We start from the raw sequence: 27,244 nt of genomic DNA on the forward strand, positions 1-27,244 counted from the left end.
TGTTTGTTATTCTCTGCCTCTTAGTGTCTCTCTGTCTCTGTCTTCCATTTCTTCCTGAGTTTAATCAGTGTGTCCCATGTATATGGGATAAGGGCATCCAAGAAAGCATGAGCAATGCACCAGTGGCTAATCCTCACAGAGAAGAACGAGTCTTCCTATCGGAAAAGTTATCAACTGCTTTCAGTTCTTTAGTTAGGAGTGGGACATTGTGAGCTCCTCAATCATGCATGCTGGGATGTGAGCAGTTTTGAACATATGTAGTAAGGTACCATGCATGCTGTGAGTTCATCAGATCCTATCCAGAAGGAAGTACTCTATAGCACTCCTTCCTGGATCAACTATACTTTCAGTCCCTATCTCTGCACAGTTAAATTGCTCCATTTTCCCGCAAAGTACATTTGCATGAGCAATACACACAGACTACTGCCCTCTCTTCTCTTATACTCAACTGAATCTTGGAAACTTTAATTCTATAACCATTGATACAAAATGACCACTATGTTAGTAAAAAGATAAAAGTGTATTTTTTACTATAAATCTTAATTTACAAATTGTCATAAAAGTTCACATTGCTACACATGATCCACACATAGACCAATAACTGACCAAGCTCAAAAACCACATAAAACTTCAAAAAGATCGGTAGATTGTGATAATTTACAATATATCTACTGTCTTAAAGGTGCAGTATAATTCTTAGGTAACATCATCTTACCTACTGTCGTGTGCCCAGAAAACTGATTTTAGTACAAGTTATTTATATAGATTCATAAATTAATATAATATATTCATAGCAAAATTTTCCATGAGCTGTTCTTTTGTTAAATTTTATATAATTATCTTTTTACTGTTTATCTTGATTTATATAAGAATTTTATCTATGTAGTCCTGGTTCATTCATCTACATTTATTCTGGCGAATGCATTTTAAATTAACCATTGTCTGCACATGAAACATTAGATACACCATTTTGTCAGTTACTGGATTATTGGGCTTAATTGAAAATAGTTAAAGATATCCAATGGTGGCACATGCCTATAAATCCAGCATGCAGGAGAATCACTGCAAAAAAGAGGATATCTAAAACTTTGGAGTACATGCCAGGCCAGCCAAGGGAGATGCATAAAAGACCCCACTTCAAACTAAACACAATATTTACTCGATATTCAAGAAATTTTCTGACTGCCTTTTGGGAATGATAGACCCGTCACTTTTATTCCATATTCTAGCATCTGACAAAACATTGTCAATTGTTTTTTTCATTTTTGGGCTGGGGCATGGCTTATAAAGAGCACTTATCTAGCAGAGCCAAAGCACTGAGTGGTATCTCTTGCACCACATGTTTTATTTCATTGTTGTTTTGCGATTTATCAAATAATAGATTTTCCATTACGAAACCAATATTATCTTTCTGGAAGAATGCTTAGAATAAAAGATCATCAATTAAAATATTTTAAGTACTTCTAAGCTTTATAGGGCATAAACAGATTAAAATCAGCTCCACTAATGCATTTTATTCTTTCTCAAAAAGGACTGAAGAAGTGACCTTCAGTATTGACGAACTGGCCTTCCACTCACAGTCCTTAGAAGTGGATCTCTGCACTTTTCTTCTGAAAGTGTAAGCAGTATAATGATGGCTATTTACTTGAACATAAAAGTGTATCAATAGACAATGTGCCTGTTCAGCTTGTATTAAGTTGGAAATTTAACGTATTTTGAAAAATATGGGTTTATAACCCTAATATTTTATACGAAATAAACATTAATGGATTTTATGCTGTGAACTCTATGCCTTACTGTGAACACCTCCATGAAAAAATAAATAATGGCATTTATGTAAAAGAAAATCCTTAAATAGTTTAATAATTATAATTACAAATAAGCATGCACTATCTTGTGAAAATAAATGGGCTTATTAGGATTAGCTCTGATGTCTAATTTCCATAAGAAATGTACCCTGTGTAAGGCACAAAATGCTATCCACTTGTTAGAAGAATGCACATAATCTATATTTTTCTTGTGATTGCTAAGTGAACTATGTTAACTTTATTTAAATCTGTAATGAATTTTATAATTTGGCATAAGCACACATGTTAAAGATAGTATCACAAAGTGCTCCTCATTCAAAAATAATTACTTGGTTCCAGCTCTTTGCAATTAATTACAAAAGCAATTATATGCAAGGACAGGGTAACATATGCCATCTAGAAGCAAAGCATTTGGTACTCACAGATACAGATGGGTATATTTGCAGACCATTGGTTATTCTCTTGACACACAATGGATTTCTCTCCAATTAATTCAAACCCAAACTGGCATTCAAACCTTAAAACATCACGATTAGAAAAACCATCGCCTTCTCTAATTCCATACAAAGGTGTGCCAGGATCGCCACAACTTTCTTTCTCAATTTCTGTAAAATAAAAGACAAAACTTAACTTTTAGGGTTGCCTATATATGACACCTGCATTACCAATGTGCTCAACATACACTTTTAATGTGATGATCCTTCATAGCAAAACGATGGGTTCATTTTCTGTTCTCAGTTTTATTCTTGTTGTGCCAATCTTGTGGCCTCAATTTGATAGTGTTCATTGGGGATAAAATGATGCATGCGAATAGATGCTTGCATAGATGCTTTTGTTTACTAGCGAAGTGTCGGAGTTATAACTAATTAGGGTGACAGAGATGAGTGCTCTAACAGAAGAGTATGACAAGATTTTGATGTTTTGTGTGTATTACAGACACATGTATACACCCACAAATATACCACATGCATATCTTCCAAATCCTCATTTTTTTCTGATCATTTGTGAATTATACAAGAAATTATGGTCAGAGAATGAGAAAGCATTGTCCACCTTCTGTAATTAATGGAAAGCCATTCCTTAAGAATGTTCTTTTAGGTAATATTAACTTAAGGGTTTAAAATAATAAAAACTATTGTGGTTGTGCTCCCTAGTAGTTTTCAAACATAATACATGTTGCATTAAGTTGTATTTTAATATGAATTCTAGAAGATAAAACACACACACACACACACACACACACACGCACACACACACACCCATATATATATATATATATATATATATATATATATATATATATATATATCTCAAATAAAGTCTCTGTAATGTTTCAATATATACATGCATAAAGTGATATTTAACTTAGAGTTAACAAAGATATTTCCAAATGTTTTATTTTATATTAAAAGTACTGAAAATCTTTTTAAAATAACTTGCTGCTCTAGCAATGGACCAAGATTCCCAATGCCTGCTTACTGACTGATATAACCTGAAACTCCAGTCACAGGGAGTCTGATAATTTCCTTCACTCTCTATAGGCACCAGGCACACATGTCACACATACATGCATGCATGTATATGATAGAATATTACATTAAGGCTGGAGAAAGTTTCCTACAGGAATTTCAAAAGATTATTTTATTGGTCTTTGGACATTTTAATGTGACAATTGGTTTTCAAAAGATTGGAGATATATTAGTGAATAATGATTATTTCTCTCTGAAGTCAACATCCCACTGAATATATAATCATAAAGAAATACATAAATACTGTGAGTAGAAAAGCTCTACCAAGAAACAAGAGCACAGAAAAGCTTATGACTTAGGGAATGAGATATGAAAACCCTCACTACACTACCCTTATACTTCTGTTGAGATGGGTTACTTAAGAAATGTAGATCATTCTTCATCTAAAACACGTCTTTAGAAATAATTCAAAGTCCCATGAGAACTATGCCAATGCTCCCATTGGCAAAGACAATTCCTATTAAGTCCCATGTGTAAATGTTCTATTACCTCCTGCATTACCATATTAGGAAACAAAATTTCTCTGTATCAACCACCTTAGGGGAAAACACATAAAAAATTCTATATAAACCTGAGTGTATATTTAAAATGAGAAGACATCTGTATTCATCTAAATGCTTAACTATACCTTCTGTTTAAACATAGTCTAGAGTTTAAAAGCAAATTTGTTACTTCATTCTCTTGGATCCTATAAGCCTTTTATATTTATGTATATACAAATATATTATATACACATAAATATGCATTGTATTTTGTATGTATTAGGTATATATTTGTTTTATGTACACACATGCATGTGTATTATGTATAGATATTATACATAGTATATATTCATGTGTATTCATGCTTTTATATATATATATATAAATATACTTGATTATCAGTTTTTATTTAGACATCCACATTCTGAGTATATTTTTACATTTACATTTCAATTAACTATACATATAGCTCAAGGAAGTGAGTTCTTAGCCACTGGATATATACTTATGACCTATTGTGTAATAAATAGATGATGGTGTGTAAATGAAGAGTTAGCATATAAAAAGACATAAGGTTATCATTAAATAAGAACTCATGAAACAGCATAGTTATACAGAACATGTATACAAATCATATAATGGTTATATTCATTATGTTTTGAATAATCTAAACATCTTAGAAGTTTTGCAGTTGATGAACATGAGTCCTAAACCCTTTTCTATTAATTCTTATTTTAGCATAGGTTTTATATTCTCTATGGTGGCAATAAAGACGAACTCAAAAGAATACATCATTGCAAGAATACATCCTGTGCTACCAGGTGGGATAAGTACAGCGTTTTTGACTTTCCTTAAGCTGTGATCATACTTGAATAGTGCATTGGCTTCCCTTCTGATGCTGTGATAAGACAATGAATAACAACTTCACTATGATAGGGCTCATTTCATCCTCCAAGTCTCTGATCATAGTACATTTTTGGCAAGCTATTTTCATTTGCTTTATGCTACTGCAATTAACAGCATAATAGACAGTGTTCTAGGAATAATAAAGTTTATTTTAACATAAAGGATATAGTTCATCATCATGGGAAGTAAGGGCAGGTTTAAAAACAAACACGGAAACAGGAACTGAAGCAAAACTCCAGAGAAATGATGCTTACTGGCTTGTTCTCTGTGGCTAGCTCAGCTCACATACACAAACAACCCAGGGCAAGAAGCCCAGGGAAGGCACCATTGACAGTGGGTTGTGCATTTCGACATCACTCTTTAATTAAGAAAATATCCTGCAGACATACCAATACGCCAATAGAATGCAGACAATACTTCTACTGAAGTTCCTCTCTTCCAAGTGACTTCAATTTGGGTCAAGTTGACAAAGTAAAATGCTCCACAGACAAGCTCACAGAACAATGAGGTAGGAGCAATTTTTTCAAATGAGGTTTTTTATCTCTTAAGTGCGACAAATGTACAAAGCCACTACACTTCACATCAATATACCACTTGTTTTATTCAGGATATGTCTTACTGATAAAATGTAATTTATCACAGAAAAATTAATTCAAAACAAGAAGAATTTAGTTACTCTTCCAATGCTTCTCGGTTTTATTATTTCATAACAACCTCATCTCACAGAGTGTCAAAAGGACTGGGATTTATTTCATTAATCAATGGTTTCCACTAGGAGTCATGTAAGTATCCATGAATCATTTACAACTAAATTGTTAAGGAACAAAGTGAGTAACCAGTCCCTGTAATCAGAGGCAGGCACCATAGGGCAGCACCTGTTTCTCTTCCTTTTCTTCCTCAGTTTGAAGGCAGAAAAAAAGCATAATGTGTGGGGGGGGGAGAGGAGGAGGAGGAGAGGGGAGGAAGAGAGAGGGAGGGAGAGAGGGGGAAAGAGAGGGGGAGAGAGGTAGGCAGTAAAATGAGGTTCAGATGTCAGAAGTAATATGAGCACAATACTCTGAGTATAGTATATTGAAAGCAATACTGGAAATAGTTTTTAAATGGCTGAGGCTGAAATTTGTGGAAATAGCTTTTTCAACAGATTTTTTTATTTTTCACTCACCAAGCTAACTTTGATCCTTGATGCTTAAAGTAATGTACTCCAGCTCTAAATTCAGTCAGATTTCTACCAAAGAGTAACTTCAGACCTCAAGGTGACATAGAACCACATATTGATTGTACTCTAACTTGACAACAGTTGACATGGTAATTCAAAATTTCACAGAGAAGCCATGTAGGTTAAAAGCAACTGATCTGTAAACGTTTCACTTCTGCTGATTCTTAACATTAAGAAGTCTCCTGGGAATCCCATTACCTCATCCCTGGCTGCAAAGGTTGAGAAATACAAAACCACACAGGGAGAAAAGACCTTCTGAGTTCAACTGCATTCTCCCATCAGTATCTTAGACAAATGAGACCTCAGTCAACATTTAAAGAAATAGAGAAGGAAATTCATAATCGCCTGGGGAAAAGTAACACAGAGTGTGTGGGAAATAATACAAGCACAAGTTGCTTTATATTCAGGATGAAAACATTGGCATTTTAAAATCCTTCAGGTACTCACAGGAGGTAGAGGGTAGGAGGGATTTGGGTGGAAGGCAGGAAGCTGAGAAAGGAAGCAAGATCAGGTATGGGAGGAGACAGAGATGATATGCAAAGGGTCAGGAATTTGAACAGAGTGGTGTAGAAATGGGGTATGAGGAACTGGGGTAGCCACCAGAAAGTCCCAGATGCCAGGAAAGCAAGAGACTCCGAGGACCCAGCAAGAGAATGAGATTAGCTGAAATGCTCAACGAAGGGGAGAGAGAACCTGTAGAGATCACATCCAGAGGTCAGGCAAGGCCCCCAGTAGGGGATGGGGCCATCCACTCATCTCCAAAATTTTAACCCAGAATTGTTCCTGTCTAAAGGAAATACAGGGACAAAGTGTGGAAAAGAGACTGAAAGAAAGGCAATCCAGAGACTACCCCACCTGGGGATCCATCCAATATACAGTTACCAAAACCAGACACTATTGATGATACCAAGAAGTGCTTGTTGATATAGCCATCTCCTAAGAGGATCTGGCAGAGCCTGACAAATACAGGTGCAGATGTTTGCAGCCATCCATCAGACTGAGCATGGGGACCCCAATGAAGGAGTTATAAGAAGGACTGAAGGAGCTGAAAGAATTTGCAACCCCATAGTATGAACAACAATATCAACCAAGCAGACACCCCAGAGCTCCCAGGGACTAAACCACCAACCAAAAAATACACATGGAGGGACCCATGACTCCAGCTGCATTTGCAGCAGAGGATGGTCTTGTCTGGCATTTATGGGACAAGAGGCCCTTGGTCCTCTGAACGCTTGAAGTCTCAGTATAGGGGAATGCCAAGGTGGTAAGGTAGGAGTGGGTGAATGGAGGGGGAGCTCACTCATAGAAATGGGCAAGGGGGATGGAATAGAGATTTCCAGAGGGGAAACCAGGAATGGGGATAACATTTGAAATTTAAGTAAATAAAATAACTAATATGAAAAAATAACTAAATGGAAAATTCAGAATGGAGGCAAACTTATTCTGGGACCAGGCTTGCAGTGTTCACAGAGCTGGTATAGAACCAAGCCAGTAGTACAAATGAGATGTTCTTTTGAGTTAAATGATTGGGAACATTTAGCTGATGATCACTTGTTAAGTATATTTTACTTTAAGCTTATTAGACCTCTATATTTGGCCCAATTAGGATCTCTTTTACTATTACAAAGCAACATGCTTGAGTAAGTATACATAATGATAGCATGCTATATATTTTAAATGTTTTGACTTCAGGGAAATAATATATATTAGATATATATGCATTTATAATCTGATTTTAATAGTATATGCCAGATACCTATATCAAAACATCAGCCTATACTTCACAAAGTTATACAATTTTTATGTATTAAAGATAAAAATAATTTATTAATAGTGCATTTTTATTTTAACCTACAGTTTTATTGCTTGAGTTATCACTGATGTATGTTGCATAGGGTGTTGTTAAATTTTTTAAATTATTTACATTTCATTTTTTTCAGTGCTGAGATGACATATTTAGATGCCATCAGAATATCTTTGTGCACTGTCCATGAACACCTGTGAGGAGCTTGTACTCTTTCATACATCCAGAATACAGGAATTTATTTTACATAGAACTTTACTTCAACCCTTTGATATTCAGACTTTCTTCTAAAAATGATATTCCCTGGGCTTTTATTTAAGACTTTACTCAGAAATTCTAAGGTCAGCCTGTCCAGTCTGAATAGAATACATTGGACAATAGAAGGCAGGACTACTATTATTTCAACTGACAGTTTGTATTTTCTAACCCAATGAAAGGAAAAAAGTTATAATCATAAAATTGAATATGGTTAATGAAATATTCCTTGAAACTTGACATTAGCCAGAAATGTACCACAATGTGATAATTCCAAAAAGAAGACATAATATTCTAATCTGAGTTTCCCAACTTTATAGTTTTATTTTATATATTTCATTTACAAAACAATTTAGTATAATGTGGTTTGTAATAAACTCTAAAAAACAACAATAACAACAACAACAAAAACCAAAAAACCATACTATTGCATGTAGGTTTTCTCTACCATGCCTTAGTTCCATGAATGGGCCTTGCTAACAGCCCCCCTTCCAGCTTCCTTTGAATCCACAGATATAAGACACACACACACACAGTTGTTCATTCTCAACTTGCCATCTAGTTGCAATTCTAGTAGTATAATTGCTTGGTGCAACTATCTTTGGCCTGGAAAATGTGCCCCTATTATTATTCTTAGTTTTGCATCTCCCACCTGCCCTAAACTTTAGTTGGCCAGTGGAATCTAGTTCCTGTTAAACATCCCCAACCACCTACCTCTAGGAGTGGCCTGTGTGGCCACTTCATTTTGAGATCTCCCATGTCTGGTCAACTTTTCTTCCTCAGAAGTAATGTTCTTTCTCCTCTCCTCCCTGTGCCTCTCTCCACTTGCCTCCAGGGACCTGGAAGTCCCACCTTTCCCTTCTGCCCAGGAGTTATCTCATAGCTTTCTTTACTGACAGATCAAGAACCAACTGGGGAATTGGACCTTAGCATCAGAAACACTCCTACACAATACTGTGTATGTTCTTTGGTATAAGGGATTTGAAATCTACAGTTATCACTTTTAAGTGTAACTGACACACTTCAGGTTTATGTTTATTACTGATCTACCAATTGTTTTTGAGACTATGGCCGAAGATATGGCATAGTATCTTTTAATAATTTAGAATGTGCCACTTTGTTGGATTTTTAATTTATTGTACTGAAAAAAAAGCAGGTACATAAGGACTTAGTGCCTTTTCTACTGACACACAAATCATAAAGCTCTTTTTGCTTATAGCAATGGCCCCCATCCCAGGAAAACAAGAGTAAGGATACCATTAGAGGCTTGGATTATATAAGAAGCAAGGAAAGAATGAAGTGAAAAAGGTAAATATGATCTTTCACTAGATTTTTCTGATCTGTCACTATGCCTTCCCATTCCTGACCCAGCATATTGGCTCTTGTCAAGCCCCTCAGTGTTACCACTCCTTCTCAGAGGTGCTGTTCCTTTGTATAGCAAATGTTTAAGACTTCTACCTTCATGACTTTTTCAAATGTTCATTTTTTTTCTGGTGAGAACTTCCAATATATTAAAATAACACAATTTATAAACATTGTCAACAATCAAATAAAGGATAAGTCAAATAATTTCTTAAATAAATTAGAGGCATTTAAGAAAAAGAGAGTGCGTAATCCCTTTAGAAGAAAATATAAATATTTAAAAAATAAAACCAATTCACATGTTAAGTTCTATTGATTTGGAATCATGCACATACTGTGAGTCAAATTGTTGAAAGACTGACTTACAAGTGAATTTACAAGTGAAGTTGCTTCTGTAACTTGCCTTTAGGCAGTATCCTTAGCACAGGCCCTACAGTTTTTGAAGGTCCTGCAAAAGAACACTCAAGTGTTTACCCTATGTTTGGTTACAGGTCACCTGGGGTCAGAAAATGCAAAGAAATATTCATGAGAAGGTTGATTGTATAAACTTCACATCAGTAGACCCATTGATTCAGCTCACTCTAGATCACTTAACTGTTAAGTTTTCAGGTTGGATGCTCCTATTTGTCTAGTCATTAGTTTACCCATTCATCAAATCATGTGTTCACATGTCCTCTCCAATACACTTTCTAAAATTTTACAGTGCTCCAAATTTTGGTACTATGTAATTGTATAAAGAACATACTAGAAAAAATATACAGACAGGCACTTAATAGTGAGGTAGCTAAATATATTATTTAGGTAGGTAGATATAGTTGAGACATAGTATTAAAGTAATAACTGAAGAGTTTTAAGTAGGAATGAGAAACAGGCTAGAGAACCGTTGCAGAAGAAAAGTGCTTACGGCATTATGTTGAGTACCTGATTTTGGGTCCAGTTTGCAGCTACACAGTCAAAGGACCCTGACATATTTTTCTTTTCCTTTCCTTTCCTTTCCTTTCCTTTCCTTTCCTTTCCTTTCCTTTCCTTTCCTTTCCTTTCTCTTCCTTTCTCTTCCTTTCTCTTCCTTTCCCTTCCCTTCTTTTCCTTCCTTCCTTCCTCCCTTCCTTCCTTCCTTTCTTTCTTTCTTCCTTCCTTTCTTTCTTTCTTTCTTTCTTTCTTCCTTTCTTTCTTTCTTTGTTTTGCCTTCACAAACATACACACACAAAATAAGTAACTAAGAGAGTCAATTAACTAGTTAATAAAACTTCAGAAACTAAGAAAGGAAAATGAATAAAATTTTAAATAAATAACATTGATTTTCATCTTGGCACATTAAATGTTCTATGGTTGTAATTTGTGACATTTTAGATGGAAGGGGTAACTTTTTAAAAATTGGATATTTTTAAATTTACATTTCAAATATTATCCCCTTTCATGATTTCCTGTCCATAAACCTCCTATCCCATGCCCCTCCCCCTTTTCTATGAGGGTGTTTCTTACCCACCCATTCACCCACCACTTCCCACCTCCCCACTCTGACATTCCCTTACACTGGGGGGGGGGGAATGGCACTTTTATAAAAAGAATGATATGATGAAACAAAAGGAAACGTTTAGAAAAAGCCAAAATCTCATACTGAAGTTTGAAGCAGGTGAGAAGATACAGAGCAACTCAGAAACACTCTGTAGAGACTTTGGCTACTCTGAAGAGACAGTAGTTACTCCAGAGCAATCCTGATGTATGCACCAAACCAATTGCACATATCAACAGTCACTCAGCCCTCAGTGTGGGATGAAATAAACAAGGTATATAGTCAATTAAGGAGACATGAACCTGCACTCTTAGGAGATTACAGACCAGTGACAGCCAGTTACATGAAAGTAGGAGGGAGTACCCCTTTTATAAGGAGACTACACATAGCATTGTTCATCTGCAACCTCACTTAACCCATCCATTTTTTAAACATTTTCTTTTGAAGTATCTTGAATGAAAGAACAAAGTGAAATATAGATTTTTTTTCTAAATCTCTGTAGCTAACTGTTTAAAAGAGTTTGCAAGCAAGGGGAGATCAATATTTTCTGAACTATAATAGCAATCAAAGTAAATGGATTTTTCAAAAGAATGATTCCTGCTAGCAGCCCAACAGCTGCCATCAAAAACTCAAAAACATGTCGCTCTTACTGGGTCTCCCATATGGTATAAGTACATATAATTGTTTGAGAGCGTATCTTTGTCTATCTATAAAGCAGGGAAGAACAATCAGCAACTCTTACTTGTGACTGTCAAAGATCACATAGAGAAAATCCAAAGAGCAGCAAATGAACAGGATACATCTTTGGCTTTAAATATAAACTTGTTTAAATAGGAGTAGCTGTTATGAAATTACATTCCCAGACTAGCTACACAATTTTGGTGATTAAGTCAACAGTCACTGGGTTTTACACATGCTGAGGAACTACACAGATTAAGTCTTTTTTCAAACAAATAGTAATATTTTTTCCTACTTTACTGTGATAGGACATTCTAACCAAGTGGCCGTGGAAAGAGTTCATTTTGATTTCAAGGATTTGGGTCAATATCAGAGAAACCTTGTTTGTGGAACTGTATCTACTACTACACTTCTGCCAAGTTCTTTTTCTTTCTTTTTCCTTTTTGTTTTTCATTAATTTACTTATTCACCTAACATCCCCATTGCAATACTCTCCCTCTCTTTTCCTGGTCCACAAACCCCAAGGCACAGTCACTTACACCCTCCTCTCCCCCTCTTCTCTGAGAAGAGGGAAGACCTTTCTGGGTATCAATTCACCTTAGCACAAGTCACTACAGGACTAGACACATCCTCTCCTTCTGAGGCCAGACAGGGAACTTGATCCAGAGGCAAGCAACATTGTCAGGGACAGCCCTTCATTCCAGTTGTTAGGGAACTCATATGAAGACCAAGCTGCATATTGGCTAAATATGTGTGTGAAGGGGGCTAAGTCCAGCAATGCTTGCTCTTTAGTTGGTGGTTCAGAGTATGAGAGCTCCCAAGGGTCCAGATTAATTGACTCTATTAGTTTTCTGATGGAGTCCCTACCACTTCTGGATGCCTTAATCCTTCCCCCAACTCTTCCACAAGACTTGCTGAACTCCATCTAATGTTTGGGTGGGGATCTCTACATCAGTTAACAGAAGATGTTGAGTGGAGACTTTCAGAAGACAGTTGTGCTAGTATAACACAGTATTATTAACAGAGTCAGGGATTGGTTCTTGCATGATGTGTCTCAATTTGTGCCAGCCATTGCTTGGCCACTCCCTCAGTCTCTGCTCAGTCTTTGTTCCTGCACGTCTTATGGGCAAGACACATTTTGGGTTGAAGGTTTTGTGGGAGGGTGTTCTTAACCTCCACTGGGAGTCCTGCCTAGCTACAGGAGGTAGCCACTTCAGGCTTCTTATCTCCCACTGCTAGGAAGCTCAACTAGAGTCACCCTCTACAGACTCCCTGCCAGCTTTCTTATACAAGCCAGGACTAACTGCCCAGGGGCAGCACACACTGGGCTCAGCCCTCCCATGTCAACCATGATAATGTTCCTACACCTATGGCCACAGGATAATTTGATTTAGGCAATTCCTATGCTGAGAGTCCAAAATTTAGGCATCTTTAGTTTATGTTATGTTAGTAAATCTAATCAGCACATCTTTCAAGAGAGAAGTGTTTGTTTTGTTTTAAACAGTGGCAAGGACTGGAGAGAAAAAAGTAATATAATTGTATGTGTTTGGTGTTGATTTGTTCACATCAAGTTGGGAATTTAAAGATTATTTTTATTTGAGTGTGTGTATGTTTATATGTATGTTGAGCATGCACTTGCATGTCATGGAACAATTTTGATTGCATTCTTCAGGAATGCTAGCTACCTCACTTTTTAAATTATTTTTCAATTTTTATTATTTTATTTATTTACACTTCTGTTATTGACCCCTTCTCAGTACCCCTTCCCCAGTTCCTCATCCCATTCCTCCTCCCCTTTGCCTCTCCCGGGAGTCTTATGGATTATTCACATTTTCTCTTACTAAAAACTGACCAGACAAACATCTGCTCTATTTATACCAGGGGACTTGGACTGGCCATGTATGCTCCTGGTTGGTGGCTAAGTCTCTTGGAGCTCCCTAGGGTCTGGGTTAGATAAGACTGCTTGCTAGTCTTCCTATGGGATCAGTTTCCTCTTCAGCATCTTAGTTTTTAATGATTGGCCATGAGGCTGGATTGGGTGATCAGGTATAGCCAAGCATCCACCTGCTATACTTCTCCTGTGTTGCAACTATTAGTGTATCATACCTGCCTGGGTTTTTCTTTATGCATTGTGAAGGATCAAGTTTAGATATTGTTTTTATGGTTCTTTTTTTTTTTTTCGGAGCTGGGGACCGAACCCAGGGCCTTGCGCTTCCTAGGCAAGCGCTCTACCACTGAGCTAAATCCCCAACCCCAAGTTTAGATATTGTTAAGACAAATACTTTACTAAGTATAATATCTTCTCAGGTCTGAGAAAATCATTTTTGTATCTAATTCTCTATTATCTTTATCTTTCTTTATACTGCATCATTGATTATATAAGCAATTGATTCAGATATAGGGAATCTTATAAGGACAATCTAAAGTTTTAATTCATAGTCTCATATTAGTTCTAGAAAAACAACTACTAAAACTTTCTTTTTCTACTTTTTGAAAATGTATTCCATTTTCAGGTAATTTTCCTGATTACAGTTTCCCTTCCTTTCTCCTCCCAGTTCTTCCCTACCTCTTTTCTACTCTCCCTTTCTGTCTCTCATTAGAAAATAACAGGCTTTTAAAAGATGATAGCAAAGCAAAACAAAATAAATTTCAATAAGATAAAAATGAACAATCAAATCGAAGTTGAACAAGGCATACCAGCAGAAGAAAGACAGCCCAAGGGAAGGCCAAAGTATGAAGATAAGGACTCTGCTCAAACTGATCCTTCAAGGTGTTTCATTTCCTTCATCCCTTCCCGTTTTATATATAGATATAATTATATTGCTCCTCTCACTTACATGCCCTTAGTTATTTCCCGAAACTCTAATGTACAGGTAAATGTAATAACTGCTGTTTTCATATTCATACTGTTACATTCATACCTATAGAAATAAATAAATATCATTATGCACACACCTGGAATCTCAGTATTCATGAGCCTGTGGAAATGTGATCATAATTTTGAAGCAAACTTCCATGACAATGTCTCATATAAAAATTAAAAAATGGAGGAGATTCAAGCTCAATAGCATTGTTTTTCCTGGACATAATATCCTTGGTTCATAGAATGTATAACATATACATGTATAATATAAATATAGCTTAACGTAGAACTTATAATATTCTAAGTGTTGTAAAATAAAATAACTATCATAGAATTTATGTCATAAGACAATACTTAATTCTAGAAGAATATTATGGCAATACAGTCAGTCTCAAATTCTCCAGTCACTAAAATAAATGTTGACTCAGCTCTTTAAAATCATTCAGTGTCCCACAATTAAATATAAAATTTTATATTTATAAAGATTGTTCAAAGATTTTCTATGGTCACTTGACCCCAGAGTCATCTGTTCAGTATTTCTAAATTCTCTTGCTCCAATGTAAGACTCTTGACAGTGGTTACAGAGTTTTGATTAGGGGTTACTGGGGAAAAAGAGACCTGATTAATAGATGAAGACATTATAATGAAGATTTGGTTTTTTTTCAAGACTAGACGTTTTGTTTGACAGAATATATGATTTGGAAATAAGACTCCTCTCACCTCATTTTAGCAGAGAACTTTCATTATTGGTAAGTGACTATTAAAATTCCTTCTTTCCAATATTTAGACTTATTTCCTAATGTTAAATATACCTCTTGCTATTCTTAAAAGTTAATATTGTTTCTTTAAATATCTCTAAGCCATCTATTTCAAATTCAGTCATAAATGTAGATAGTACTACATCCATCTCCCTTTTCTGAGAGAAGGAAGGATGCTTTTAAAATGTTATAGTTCATTTTAAAAAATCCTTAGGGCTTCCTGTGATTTTTAGATTAAAACCGAGGTATCTGAAGTATAGTTAAGTTTTAATATTATATGTACTAGTGGCACAAACTTCTCTTAATTGAATATGTATTATTATTTTTAAAATACCATTTAAGAACATGTATATTAGGAAACATTAAATTGCCTCTTTGAAAGATAAAATATATCTCTATCTTGCAAAATCTTTAGGAAGTCATTCAAGATGTAAATTCATTCTGAGCCTTTCTCTTTTGGCAAATGACAGTATTTTGATTAGGGTTTAAAAATAGTCATATTGCAAATGACTGGTAGATGAGAGATTGATCAACAGACAAATAGATGATAAGTAGATAGATACATAGAAACTTCTATCTATCTTTAGATGACATGCTGAGAAGATAGATGGATAGATAGACAATGAGTTTCCCATCATGATTTAATTGGAAAGGCTTGAGTATAGGAACAATATAAGAAAAATCTTAAAAATTACATACTGGAATAAGCAGTGAAAGAAACTAAACCCAACTCACCCACACTTCTCAAACATTCATATATGGCACAACACTTAAAAGTTATGTTTTCTTGCTTGGTCTGGGATCAACAGAGTTTCTAGAGGTGCGATAATGACTCACTAAACCAATAGAAATTTTTAACAAGTTAACCTCCAAAAAAAAAAAACAAATAACCCAATTAAAAAATGAAGTACAATGATAAACAGATAATTTACAACAGAAGAACCTCAAAAGGTGGAGAAGCACTTAAAGAAATGTTCAAAGTCCTTCTTCATCAGAGAAATGCAAATCAAAATGACCTTGAGATTCTACCTCACACCAGTAAGAATGGCTGAGACCAAAATCTCAAGTGACAGAATGTGCTGGAGGGGATGTGGAGAAAGAGGAACACTCCTCCATTGTTGGTGGGATTGCAAGCTGGTGCAACCACTCTGAAAAACAATCTGTCACTTCCTCAGAAAATTGGAAACAGTTCTACCTGAGGACCCAGCTATACCTCTCTTGAGCATATACCCAAAAGATATCCCATTATATCAAAAGGACATGTTCTCTGCAATGTTCATAGCCTTATAATACTTGTAATAGCCAGAAGCTGGCAATAACCCAGATGTCCCTTAACCCTTAACCAAAGAAAATGTGGTTCAATTACACAATGGAATACTATTCAACTATTAAAAATGAGGATATCATGAATTTTGCAGGTAAATGGATTGCACTAGAAAATGTCGTCCTGAGTGAGGTAACTCAGACCCAAAAGGACATACATGGTATATACTCATTGATTAGTGCATATTTGCCAAAAAGTACAGAATTCCTAGGATACTACCCACAGACCATAAGAAGTATAACAAGTAGGAAGGTCCAAATGAGACTGCTTCAATTCTATATAGAAGTGGAAAGGAAATAATCATAAGAGACAGAAAGAAAGAGAGATCTGGATGGGAGATGGAAGTGAGAGGGGAAAAGCGAACAGAATCAGGTACTGGGGATTGGGGATGGAGAGAATCCAAGAGGGCCAAGAGAATAAATGAAGATAAGCAGCATTGAGGGGGTAAAATGGGGAGTATCTCTAGAAAGTATGAGAGACCCAGAAGATGAGTGCTTCTAAGGACTCAATGGGGATGATCTTAGCTAAAATGCCCAATACTGGAGAGAGGGAATTTGAAGAGTCCACCTCCAGTAGATAGACAGGGTCTCAAGTAGAGGGACAGGGTTACTAACCCACAGTCAAAATTTCTGACTCAGAATTATTCCTATTTAAAGAACTGCAGGGACAAAATGGAGAAGATACTGAAGAAAAGGTGGTCCAATGACCAGCCCAACTTGGGATCCAAAGCCTGATACTATTACTGATGCTAAGGTATGCTTATAGATGGGAACCTGGCATGGCTGTCCTTTAGGTGAGACCATATCAGCAGTTGACTGAGACAGAAGCAGAAACTTACACTGAATCATTGAACTGATGTCGGGGATCCCTATTATTGAATTAGGGGAAGAATTGAAGAAACTGAAGGGGAGAGTGACCCTATAAGAAGATCAGCAGTCTCAACTAAACCAGACCCCAGGGACCTCCCAGAGACTCAGCCACAAACCAGGAGCATACACGGGCCAGTTGGAGGCCATTGGCACAAATATATCAGAGGTCTGCCTGATCAGGACTTAGTGGAAAAAGATGCTCTTAATCCTGGAAAGACTTGAGGTCTCAAGGAACAGGAAAGCCTGGTTGGAAGGGCACCCTTTCCTAGGCAAGGGGGAGGATGTATGGGATGTGGAACTGTGAGAGGTGGGGACTGAGGGAGGGGTAACAACTGGAATGTAAACAAATAAAATAATAAATTTGAAAAACAAATAAAGGAGAAAATATTGCTAAAGGTTTTTTTTAACCTAGCTATACTAGGTTATTATTTCTACATCATCTCTATAAAGCATTATAAAAGGCAAAGAAATGTCATCACACATAGCTTATATATTTCTTCAAACATAATTTTAACCAGCACTTTTTTTAATTTAAAATAATTATTTTGTAAACAAATTATTTAAAACTAGATTTTGTTAAATGGCTAACTTGAACATTTATGTTTCAAAAAAATGTCCCAAACTCCTCCTTAAAACCTAATGAGAGTTACTCTCAATTTCTTGGGTATAAGTGTATTTGTTAATTCAATGCACTCTGTGAATGTTGTTTTAGAAATTCTAATGTACACGCAAAAATAATGTCTACTGGCAATTTTTTAATCACAGAATTTTATCTATAAAATTATATCAGATTTCAAACTATAATTTCATATGTCTGATTTTAAAATCCAATATTTACACATGCCTATAAATTTTTTAAACTTTAAAGCAGTAGGACCCCAAAACACTCATAGAGATTATTCTAAATAGAATTATACAAATTGAAGTTGATTACTTTAATAAGTAAAAACAGAATGCATTTACATTCTTCACTTAATCTTTTGGGAAAACATTTATAGATTTATCCTTACCATCCTTAAAATTGAACACATAATTTTTTAAAATTTCATAGTAAAATAGATATGTCGAGGCAACTAAGGCATGAAAAGTTTAAAAAGGCAACTCTTTAACCACTATTAAAAGTAATGTCAAACTACTTAAATACAATAAGTGTTCCTTGCACATGAAAGGATTTACATTTACATTTACCGACTTCCTAATTGTCAGTGGCTTGTTCATATTGAGGAGAAAAAGGCACTGAGAATCTAGGGGAAGTGCTGACCAAGTGTCTATGAGGCAGATTTAGTCACAGTGATTGCAGCCATAGTGGCACTATCCTTATCCATTTATAAGGATTGCCTAAGTAACAAAAGCAATGCTTGCCCCAGAAACTGCTGGTGCATAAACATACTCACAGCTTCCAAGGGATTATTTCTGTTTCTCTAATCCTCACAACTAAGTCCTAGACCTCCCTAGTATCAACACTCTTAAAAGGGACAGCAAGTGTGCTATTGTCTAGGAAAATAGTTCTCAGACATTGAAAAAATAAAACATTCTTAAATTGCCAGTATACAGAGGTATGATGACAATAGATAATATCCTAAGAGCAAACTTGAGAGCTATTAATGTTGAAAAATGTCTGATCAGAGGGTGAAATTGAAAAAAATCTCAAAGACATAGAACCTTATGTGGGATTTACATATGTTGTTTATTCACAGTTGGGACAAATAAACTTCCTTACACCTTTTGATGAAAGGTAAGCCAAAACACACTTGTAAGACCAGCTTAATGCTTAACGTTGTATGATTGGACATCTACCTCCCTCCAAGAGTGGGCTTTGACTATTCTGGTTAATCACAGTAGTCCTATTCTAATTACAAATGATTGATGCAGGATTAGACCTGCTTGATGGAATATGGGCCAAAAAACCTCCAATGAGAGCATTTGGATGAAAGTGTAGACTTTTTCAGAGGGTCTCTATGATAATGCTTTTTATTTTGGGATTCCTGCCATTGGCTAATTCAAGAAATGAGTGAGCCCACCAATGTATTTCTAAAGTAAAACCATTTTCAGGAAACAAAGCCAAGACAAGGAATGACAAAAGGAAAACCTTACATCACAATTACTGTAGAAGATACAATAATGGAGATACAGAAGATACAATAATGAAGACAGAATTTTGATTTTAGGATGGAATGGAAATTTTAGCAATATTATTACAGCAATAGTAACTAGTACAAGTCTTAATAAATATGAATATTCTAACATTAGATACACATGAACTAGGTAAATGATAGAAGATTTTTATGATACTTACTCTTCATTTCTACATGAATAAAATCAGCTTAGGAGACTTTTTCTTGAAATCCCATATAATAAACCAGAGACACAAAGAGAGAATAGGGAAGGATTCACTGTATAGACAATCTCGGAGTACACAGAATTAAGGCTGTGTGTGAGTAGAGAAAGGAAAATATAGTATATGTGGGGAACAATGGTGTAGTTGGACTAGCTCAATTGTTTGTGGGATCCTTGAACAGAAAATGTTTCAAAATGATGTTTGGGTTTTATTTTTTTGTATTTTTTTTAAATTCCTGGCACCCAGCAAAATAGGAAGTATCCAATATGTTATGTTCTCTCTGTGTTCATGAATCATAAGGGAAATGAAAAAATGGAAGTCAAAAGTAGACCTCATTAGAAACCCAGCCTACACTAATTAGTTACAGCTGGACTCATCCCAATATGAGTGATGTGGATTAGGCGACTGCTACTGATTTGACTTCATCATATCTCTTGTAAACATACCAGGATTGATGGAAGGGTTTTTTCTTGTTCTTAAAAATCTTATTTCATTGTGTTCAACCTGTAAGTGTCCTAATAAGGGCTCCACATAAAAACTATTAAGCCTCAGATTCTCTCTGGAATCATGAGGGCATGCTACTCCAGAGCTCAAGGATAAAACAGGTAACAGAAAAGAAAAACAACAATGAAACAAATGGAGAACTTTGCAATTGATCTGGATGGAGAGACAAAAAAGAGAAAGAGTGCAGAACTGAACCTATCCTACAGCTTCCTGCACCCAAATCCCATGGTGGAGAGAGCTACACCCTCAGAAGTTCAGACACTCCTGAGAACTCAGAGGAGACTACTTTCTGCCCACATTCCCAACCCAAGAGGAAATAGCCTAGTGCCATCTGAGCCCCCAGGCACAGGGACCCTTCTGGTTTCTGCCTGCGCCTAGAGCTGAAAGCCAGTCAGCAAGAGCACCTACACACCTGAGAGCAGAGGTAAGACAAACTTTTCTCCTCCAAGTGACCTGCCTGGTGGAATCAGAACACACGAAGACAGCTTTGGGACAGGACGCTTGCAGTTTCTGGCTGTGCCTGGAGCTGAATTGAACCAATCCCACAGCTCCCTGCACTGAAATCCCATGGAGGAGAGAGTTGAACTCCCAGAAGTGCAGACAATCCTGAGACCACAGGACAGACTGCCAATTCTTCCCACATACATGGCCCAAGAGGAAACTGAATAGTGCCTCTGGACACAGGAATATAGGAGCAGTCAGCTGCAGGAACCTTCTGGTTCCTGCCTGCTCCTGAAACTGAATGGAACCAGTCTCACAGTTCTCTGCACCCAAATCCCATGGGGGAGAGAACTGGACCCTCAGAAGTGCAGACACTGCTGAGAACCCATAGTCTTTCTGCCCACATTCCTGACCCAAAAGGAAATTGCCTAGTGCCATCTGTGTCCTCTGGGTCCAGGTACCTAGAAGCAGTCAAGGGCAGGACCCTTTTGGTTTCTACCTGTGCCTAGAGCTAAAAGCCAGTCACCTGGAGCACCTACACATCTGAAAGCAGAGCTCTCTGTTCCCAGATCTGGTAGAAAGAAAACAGGTCTACAGGAGGGCTGACACACAGGCCTACAGGAGGGCTAAGCTAGTCAGGAAGATAAGCCAACACCAGAGACAAATTGATGGAGAGAGGTAAGTGCTGGAACTTAAGAAACAGAAACCAAGGCTACTTGGCATCATCAGAGCCCAGTTCTCTCACCAAAGCAAATACTGAATATCCAAACACACCAGAAAAGCAAGATTTAGATTTAAAATCATATAACATAATCACACAAACATAACACCTCTAACAATGAAAATAACAGGAAGCAGCAATCAGTATTCCTTAATACTCAAAATCAACGGACTTGATTCCCCAATAAAGAGACATAAACTAACAGACTGGATACATAGAGGACCCAGTATTTTGCTGCATACAGAAAACACACCTCAAAGACAAAGGCAGTCACTACCTCAGAGTAAAAGGCTGGAAAACAAATTTCCAAGCAAATGGTCCAAAGAAAGAAGCTAGAGTAGCCACTCTAATATTGAATAAAATTGACTTTCAACCAGAAGTCATCAAAAAAAGAAGGACACTTCATAGTCATCAAAAGAAAAATCCACCAAGATGAACTCCCAATCCTAAATACCTATGTTCCAAATGCAAGGGCACCTACATACATAAAAGAAACCTTACTAAAGCTCAAAGCACACATTGCACCTCACACAATAATAGTGGGAGATTTCAACATCCCACTCTCATCAATGGACAGATCATGGAAACAGAGACATAGGAAAACTTACAGAAGTTATGAACCAAAAGGACTTAACAGATATTTATAGAAAATTTCATCCTAAAACAAAAGAATATGCCTTCTTTTCAGCATCACATGGTACCTTCTCCAAAATTGACCATAGATTCTGCCACAAAACAGGCTTCAACAGATAAAGGAAGATAGAAATAATCCCATGCGTCCTATCAGATCACTAAGGACAAAGGCTGGTCTTCAACAACAACAAAAATGACAGAAAGCCCACATATACATGGAAGTTGAACAATGCTGTACTCAATGATAACTTGATCAAGGAAGAAATACAGAGAAAATTAAAAACTTTTTAGAATTTGATGAAAATGAAGACACAACATAACCAAACTTATGAAACACAATGAAAGTAGTAGAAAGAGGGAAACTCATAACTCTGAGTTATGCAAAATGAAACAGGACAGAGCATACATCAGCAGCTTGACAGCAGAACGAAAAGCTCGAAAACAAAGAGAAGCAAATATACCCAAGAGGAGTAGACGTCAGATAATAATCAAACTCAAGGGTGAAATGAACCAAGTAGAAACAAAAAGGACTACACAAAGAATCAACAAAACCAAGAGTTGGTTCTTTGAGTAAATCAACAAGATAGATAAACCCTTAGTCAGACTAACTAGAGGGCACAGAGAATGTATCCAAATTAACAAAATCAGAAATGAAAAGGGAGACATAACAACAGAATCTGAGGAAATAAAAAAAAAAACACATCAGATCCTACTACAAAAGCCTATATTTAACAAAACTGGAAAATCTAGAGGAAATTGAAAATTTCCTAGACAAATACCATGAACCAAAGTTAAATCAGGAACAGATAAACCATCTAAACAACCCCATAACTCCTAAAGAAATAGAAGGAGTTGTTAAAAGTCTCCAACCAAAAACAGCCCAGGACCAGTTGGGTTTAATGCAGAATTCTATCAGACCTTCATAGAAGACCGCGTAGCAATACTGTCCAAACTGTGTAACAAAATAGAAACAGACAGAGCACTACCAAATTCCTTCTATGAAGCCACAGTTATGCTTATACCTAAACCACACAAAGATCCAACAAAAAAGAGACCTTTAGACCAATTTCCCTTATGAAATATCGATGCAAAAATAACCAATAAAATTCTCACAAACTGAAAACAAGAACACATCAAGATGATCATACATCATGATCAAGTAGGCTTCATACAAGGGATGTAGGGATGGTTCAATATATGCAAATCTATCAATACAATCCACTATATAAACAAATTCAAAGAAAAAAACACATGATCATTTCTTTAGATTCTGAGAAGCGTTGGACAAAATTCAACACCCCTTCATGAAAAAAGTCTTGGAAAGATCAGGAATCAAAGCCCATACCTAAACATATTAAAAACAATACACAGTAAACCAGTAGATGAACTAAATGGAGATAAACTTGGAGCAATTCCTCTAAAATCGGGGATTAGACAAGGCTGCCCACTCTTTCCCTATTTACTCAATATAGTACTTGAAGTTCTATCCAGAGTGATCAGATAATGACAAGAAGTCAAAGAAATACAAATTGTAAAGGAAGAAATCAAAATATCACTATTTGCAGATGATATAATAATATACTTAAGTGGCACCAAAAGTTCCACCAGAGAACTACTAAGCAAAAACTTTAGCAAAATGGCTGGATATAAAATTAATTCAAACAAAGCTTCTTCTATTAAAATGATAAATGAACAGAGAAAGAAATTAGGGAAACGACACCCTACACAATAGTCACAAATAATATATCTTGGTGTGACTCTAATTAAGCAAGTGAAATAATTGTATGACAAGAAGATCAAGTCCCTGAAGAAAGAAATTGAAGAAGACCTCAGAGGATGGAAATATCTTACATGTTCTTAGATTGACAGGATTAATATAGTAAAAATGGCCATTTTACCTAAAGCAATCGACAGATTGAATCTAATCCCCTTCAAAATTCCAACTCAATACTTCATAGAGTTAGAAAGAGCAATTCTCAAATTCATTTTTAATAACAATAAAACCAGGATAGCAAAATCTGTTCTCAACAATAAAAGAACTTCTGGGGGAATTGCCATCCCTCATCTTAAGCTGTATTACAAAACAATAGTGAAAAAAACTGCATGGTGTTTGTCAAGGCAGGTAGATCAGCACAATAGAAGTGAAGGCTCAGAAATGAACCCACATACCCATGGTCACTTGATCACTGACAAAGAAGCTAAAACCATCCAGTGGAAAAAAAAGACAGCATTTTCAACAATTGGTGCTGGTTAAACTGGTGATAAGGATGTAGAAGAATGAAAATCGATCCATTCTTATCTTCTCATACAAACTTCAAGTCCAAGTAGATCAAGGACCTCTACCTAAAACCAGCACACTGTATCTAATAGAATAGAAAGTGGGATGAGCCTCAAACATATGGCTGAGGGGAAATTTTTCTGAATAGAATACAAATGGCTTCTGCTCCAAGATCAATGATCAACAAATGGGACCTCATAAAATTGAAAAGCTTCTGTAAGGAAAGGACACTGTCAAAAGGACAAAATGGAAACTCACAAATTGGGTAAAGATCTTTACCAATTCTGCAGTTGTTAGAGGGCTAATATCCAATAATACAAAGAACTCAAGAAGTTAGACTAGAGAGAACCAAATAACCCAATTAAAAATTGGGTACAGAACTAAACAGAGAATTCTCAACTGTCTTAGGGTTTCATTGCTGTGAACAGACACTATGATCAATGCAAGTTTTATAAAGGACAACATTTAATTGGGGACTGGCTTACAGGTTCAGAGGTTCAGTCCATTATCACCAAGGCAGGAGCCTGGCAGCATCCAGGTAGGCATGCTGCAGGAGGAGCTGAGATTTCTACATTTTCATCTAAAGGAAGCCAGGAACAGACTGAGTATCCTCAGGCAGCTAGGAGGAGGGTCTCCAAGCCTACCCCCACAAAGACACACCTACTCCAACAAGACCACACCTCCCAAAAGTGCCACTCCCTTCCCTGAGCATAAGCAAATCATCACATCAACTGAGGAAAACCTAATGTCCATGAAGTACCTAAAGAGATGTTCAATCTCCTTAGTCATCAAGTGAATGCAGTATAACATGACCCAGAGATTCCACCTCACACCAGTCAGAATGACTAAGATCAAAAATTCAAGTGACAGCAGATGCTGAAGAGGATGTGGAGAAAATGGAACATTTCTCCCTTGCTGGTGGGATTGCAAGTTGGTACAAGTACTCTGGAAATCAGTCTAGAGGTTCCCCCAAATATTGGACATAGTGCTAACTGAGGATGCAGCTATACCACTCCTGGGCATACATCCAAAAGATGTTCCAACACTTAACAAGGACACATGCTCCACTATGTTCACAATAGCCTTATGATAGCCAGAAGCAGGAAACCCATATATCCCTCAACAGAGGAATAGATTCAGAAAATGTGGTACATTTACACAATGGAATAATACTTACTTATTAAAAACAATGGCTAAATGAAAATCTAAGGCAAATGGATGGAACTAGAAAAGATCATCCTGACTGAGGTAACCCTTTACAAAAGAACACTTACTCACTGATAAGTTCATATTAGAAAAAAAAAAAAAAAACCTCGCAATACCCATGATACAACTCACAGAGCACATGAAGTTTAAGAAGAATGAAGACAAAAGTGTGAATGCTTCAGTTCTACTTAGAAGGGAGAAAAAATAATCCCAGGAAGTAGAGAGTGGGAGTGACTTGGGAGGAGGAAGGAGGGGGAGGCAAAAAAGGGGGCCAGGATCAGGTATCAGGTAAGACATACAAAAGGTCAGGAAATTAAACAGAAGTATATAGCAATGCAAGATAGGGAACTGGAATTAGCCACCAGAAAGACCCAGATGCCAGGAAAGCAAGAAGCTCCCAGGACTCAATAGGGATGACATTAGCTGAAATACCCAACAAATGGGAGGGAGAACCTGTAGAGACCATATCCATAGTTAAGCACAGCCCCTGTTTTGGGGAAGGGGCCACCAACCCATTTTCAAAATTTTCACCTAGAATTGCTCCTATCTAAAGGAAATACAGGGACAAAGACTGGAGCAGACACTGAAGGAAAGGCCATCCAGACACTGCCCCCACCTGGAGATCTATTCCACACACTATTGCTAATGCCAAGAAGTGTTTGCTGACAGAAGCCTGATATAGTTTTCTCCTGAAAGCCTGACCAATACACATGGTTATGCTTGTAGCCAACCATCAGACAGAGCACAGGGACAATAATAGAGGAGTTAGGGGAAGGACTGAAGGAGCTGAAAGCATTTTCAACCCCACAGGAAGAACAGCAATATCAACTGACCAGACTCCCAGAGCTCCCAGGGACTAAACCACCAACAAAAGAGTACATATGGCTGGACCCAGGACTCCAGCTGCATATGTAGCAGAGGAAGGCTTTATCTCACATCAATGGTAGGGGAGACCCTTGGTCTTGTGAAGGCTAGATGCCCCAGGGTAAGGGAATGCTAGGTTAGTGTGGCAGGAGTGGGTAGGTGGGTGGGGTCGGCTCCCTCATAGAAGCAGGGGAAGCAGGAATGGGATAGGGATTTGCAGAGCGGAAAACAGGAAAGGTGATAGCATCCAAATGTAAATAAAAAATGTACATATGAAACACGCTGAATTTATGAACTTTTGAGACTCTACCAATTGGGGGTTGGTGGTTGTTAACTCTTTAGTGGATGTCTGCTAACCTTAATGCCTTGAGTCACGTAATGATTTTTCTTGATATATTCTTGTACCAATGACATTCAGTTCAGATTTTTTAAACTGTACTTCTTGGGAATATTTAAAATGTCTTGAGATTGCCTCTGCACATAAGTATGAGTTGCCTTTCATTGTGAAGCTTTTGCTTATCTCTGAATCTTTTTCTTGTGGGTTGGATATTTAAGACAATGCTTCTCTGTGTAGCCTTGGCTACCCTGTAGCTGGCTATATGTACAAGGCTGGCCTCCAACTAACAGAGACCTGCCTGCCTCTACCTCATGTGCTTTTTCATTCATTTTGGTAGGATTTACTTCACGCTCACAACACACCAGAATTACAAAATCCAAAACAGACTACAGTTGCACCCTGACCATAATTGAATAAAAAGATGGCTTTGATTGGATTGTGTATTCTTCCCTACTCAGCACTTGAGATGGGATGCTCAAGGTGGTTTTCCATGGATACATTAAAAATAAAATAAAAAGTGAAAGTGAATATGAATTACTGGGCTTCCAGTCAGTC

At 36.8% G+C, this 27,244-nt stretch overlaps 1 protein-coding gene across 1 annotated transcript in view; it reads right to left on the reverse strand.

Annotated features, from left to right (window-relative positions):
- Nucleotides 1-27,244, reverse strand: part of Csmd3 (CUB and Sushi multiple domains 3) — a 1,310,498-nt gene that overhangs the window by 490,734 nt on the left and 792,520 nt on the right. Inside the window, exon 14 of the mRNA XM_087559497.1 lies at nucleotides 2,231-2,413. Within this exon, the coding sequence (XP_087415623.1) occupies nucleotides 2,231-2,413 (183 nt within the window). The remainder of the gene's footprint in view (nucleotides 1-2,230; nucleotides 2,414-27,244) is intronic.

This window comes from Rattus norvegicus, chromosome 7 (assembly GCF_021556685.1).
Source record: "Rattus norvegicus strain SHRSP/BbbUtx chromosome 7, alternate assembly SHRSP_T2T, whole genome shotgun sequence".
In the NCBI taxonomy this organism is placed as follows: Eukaryota; Metazoa; Chordata; class Mammalia; order Rodentia; family Muridae; genus Rattus; species Rattus norvegicus.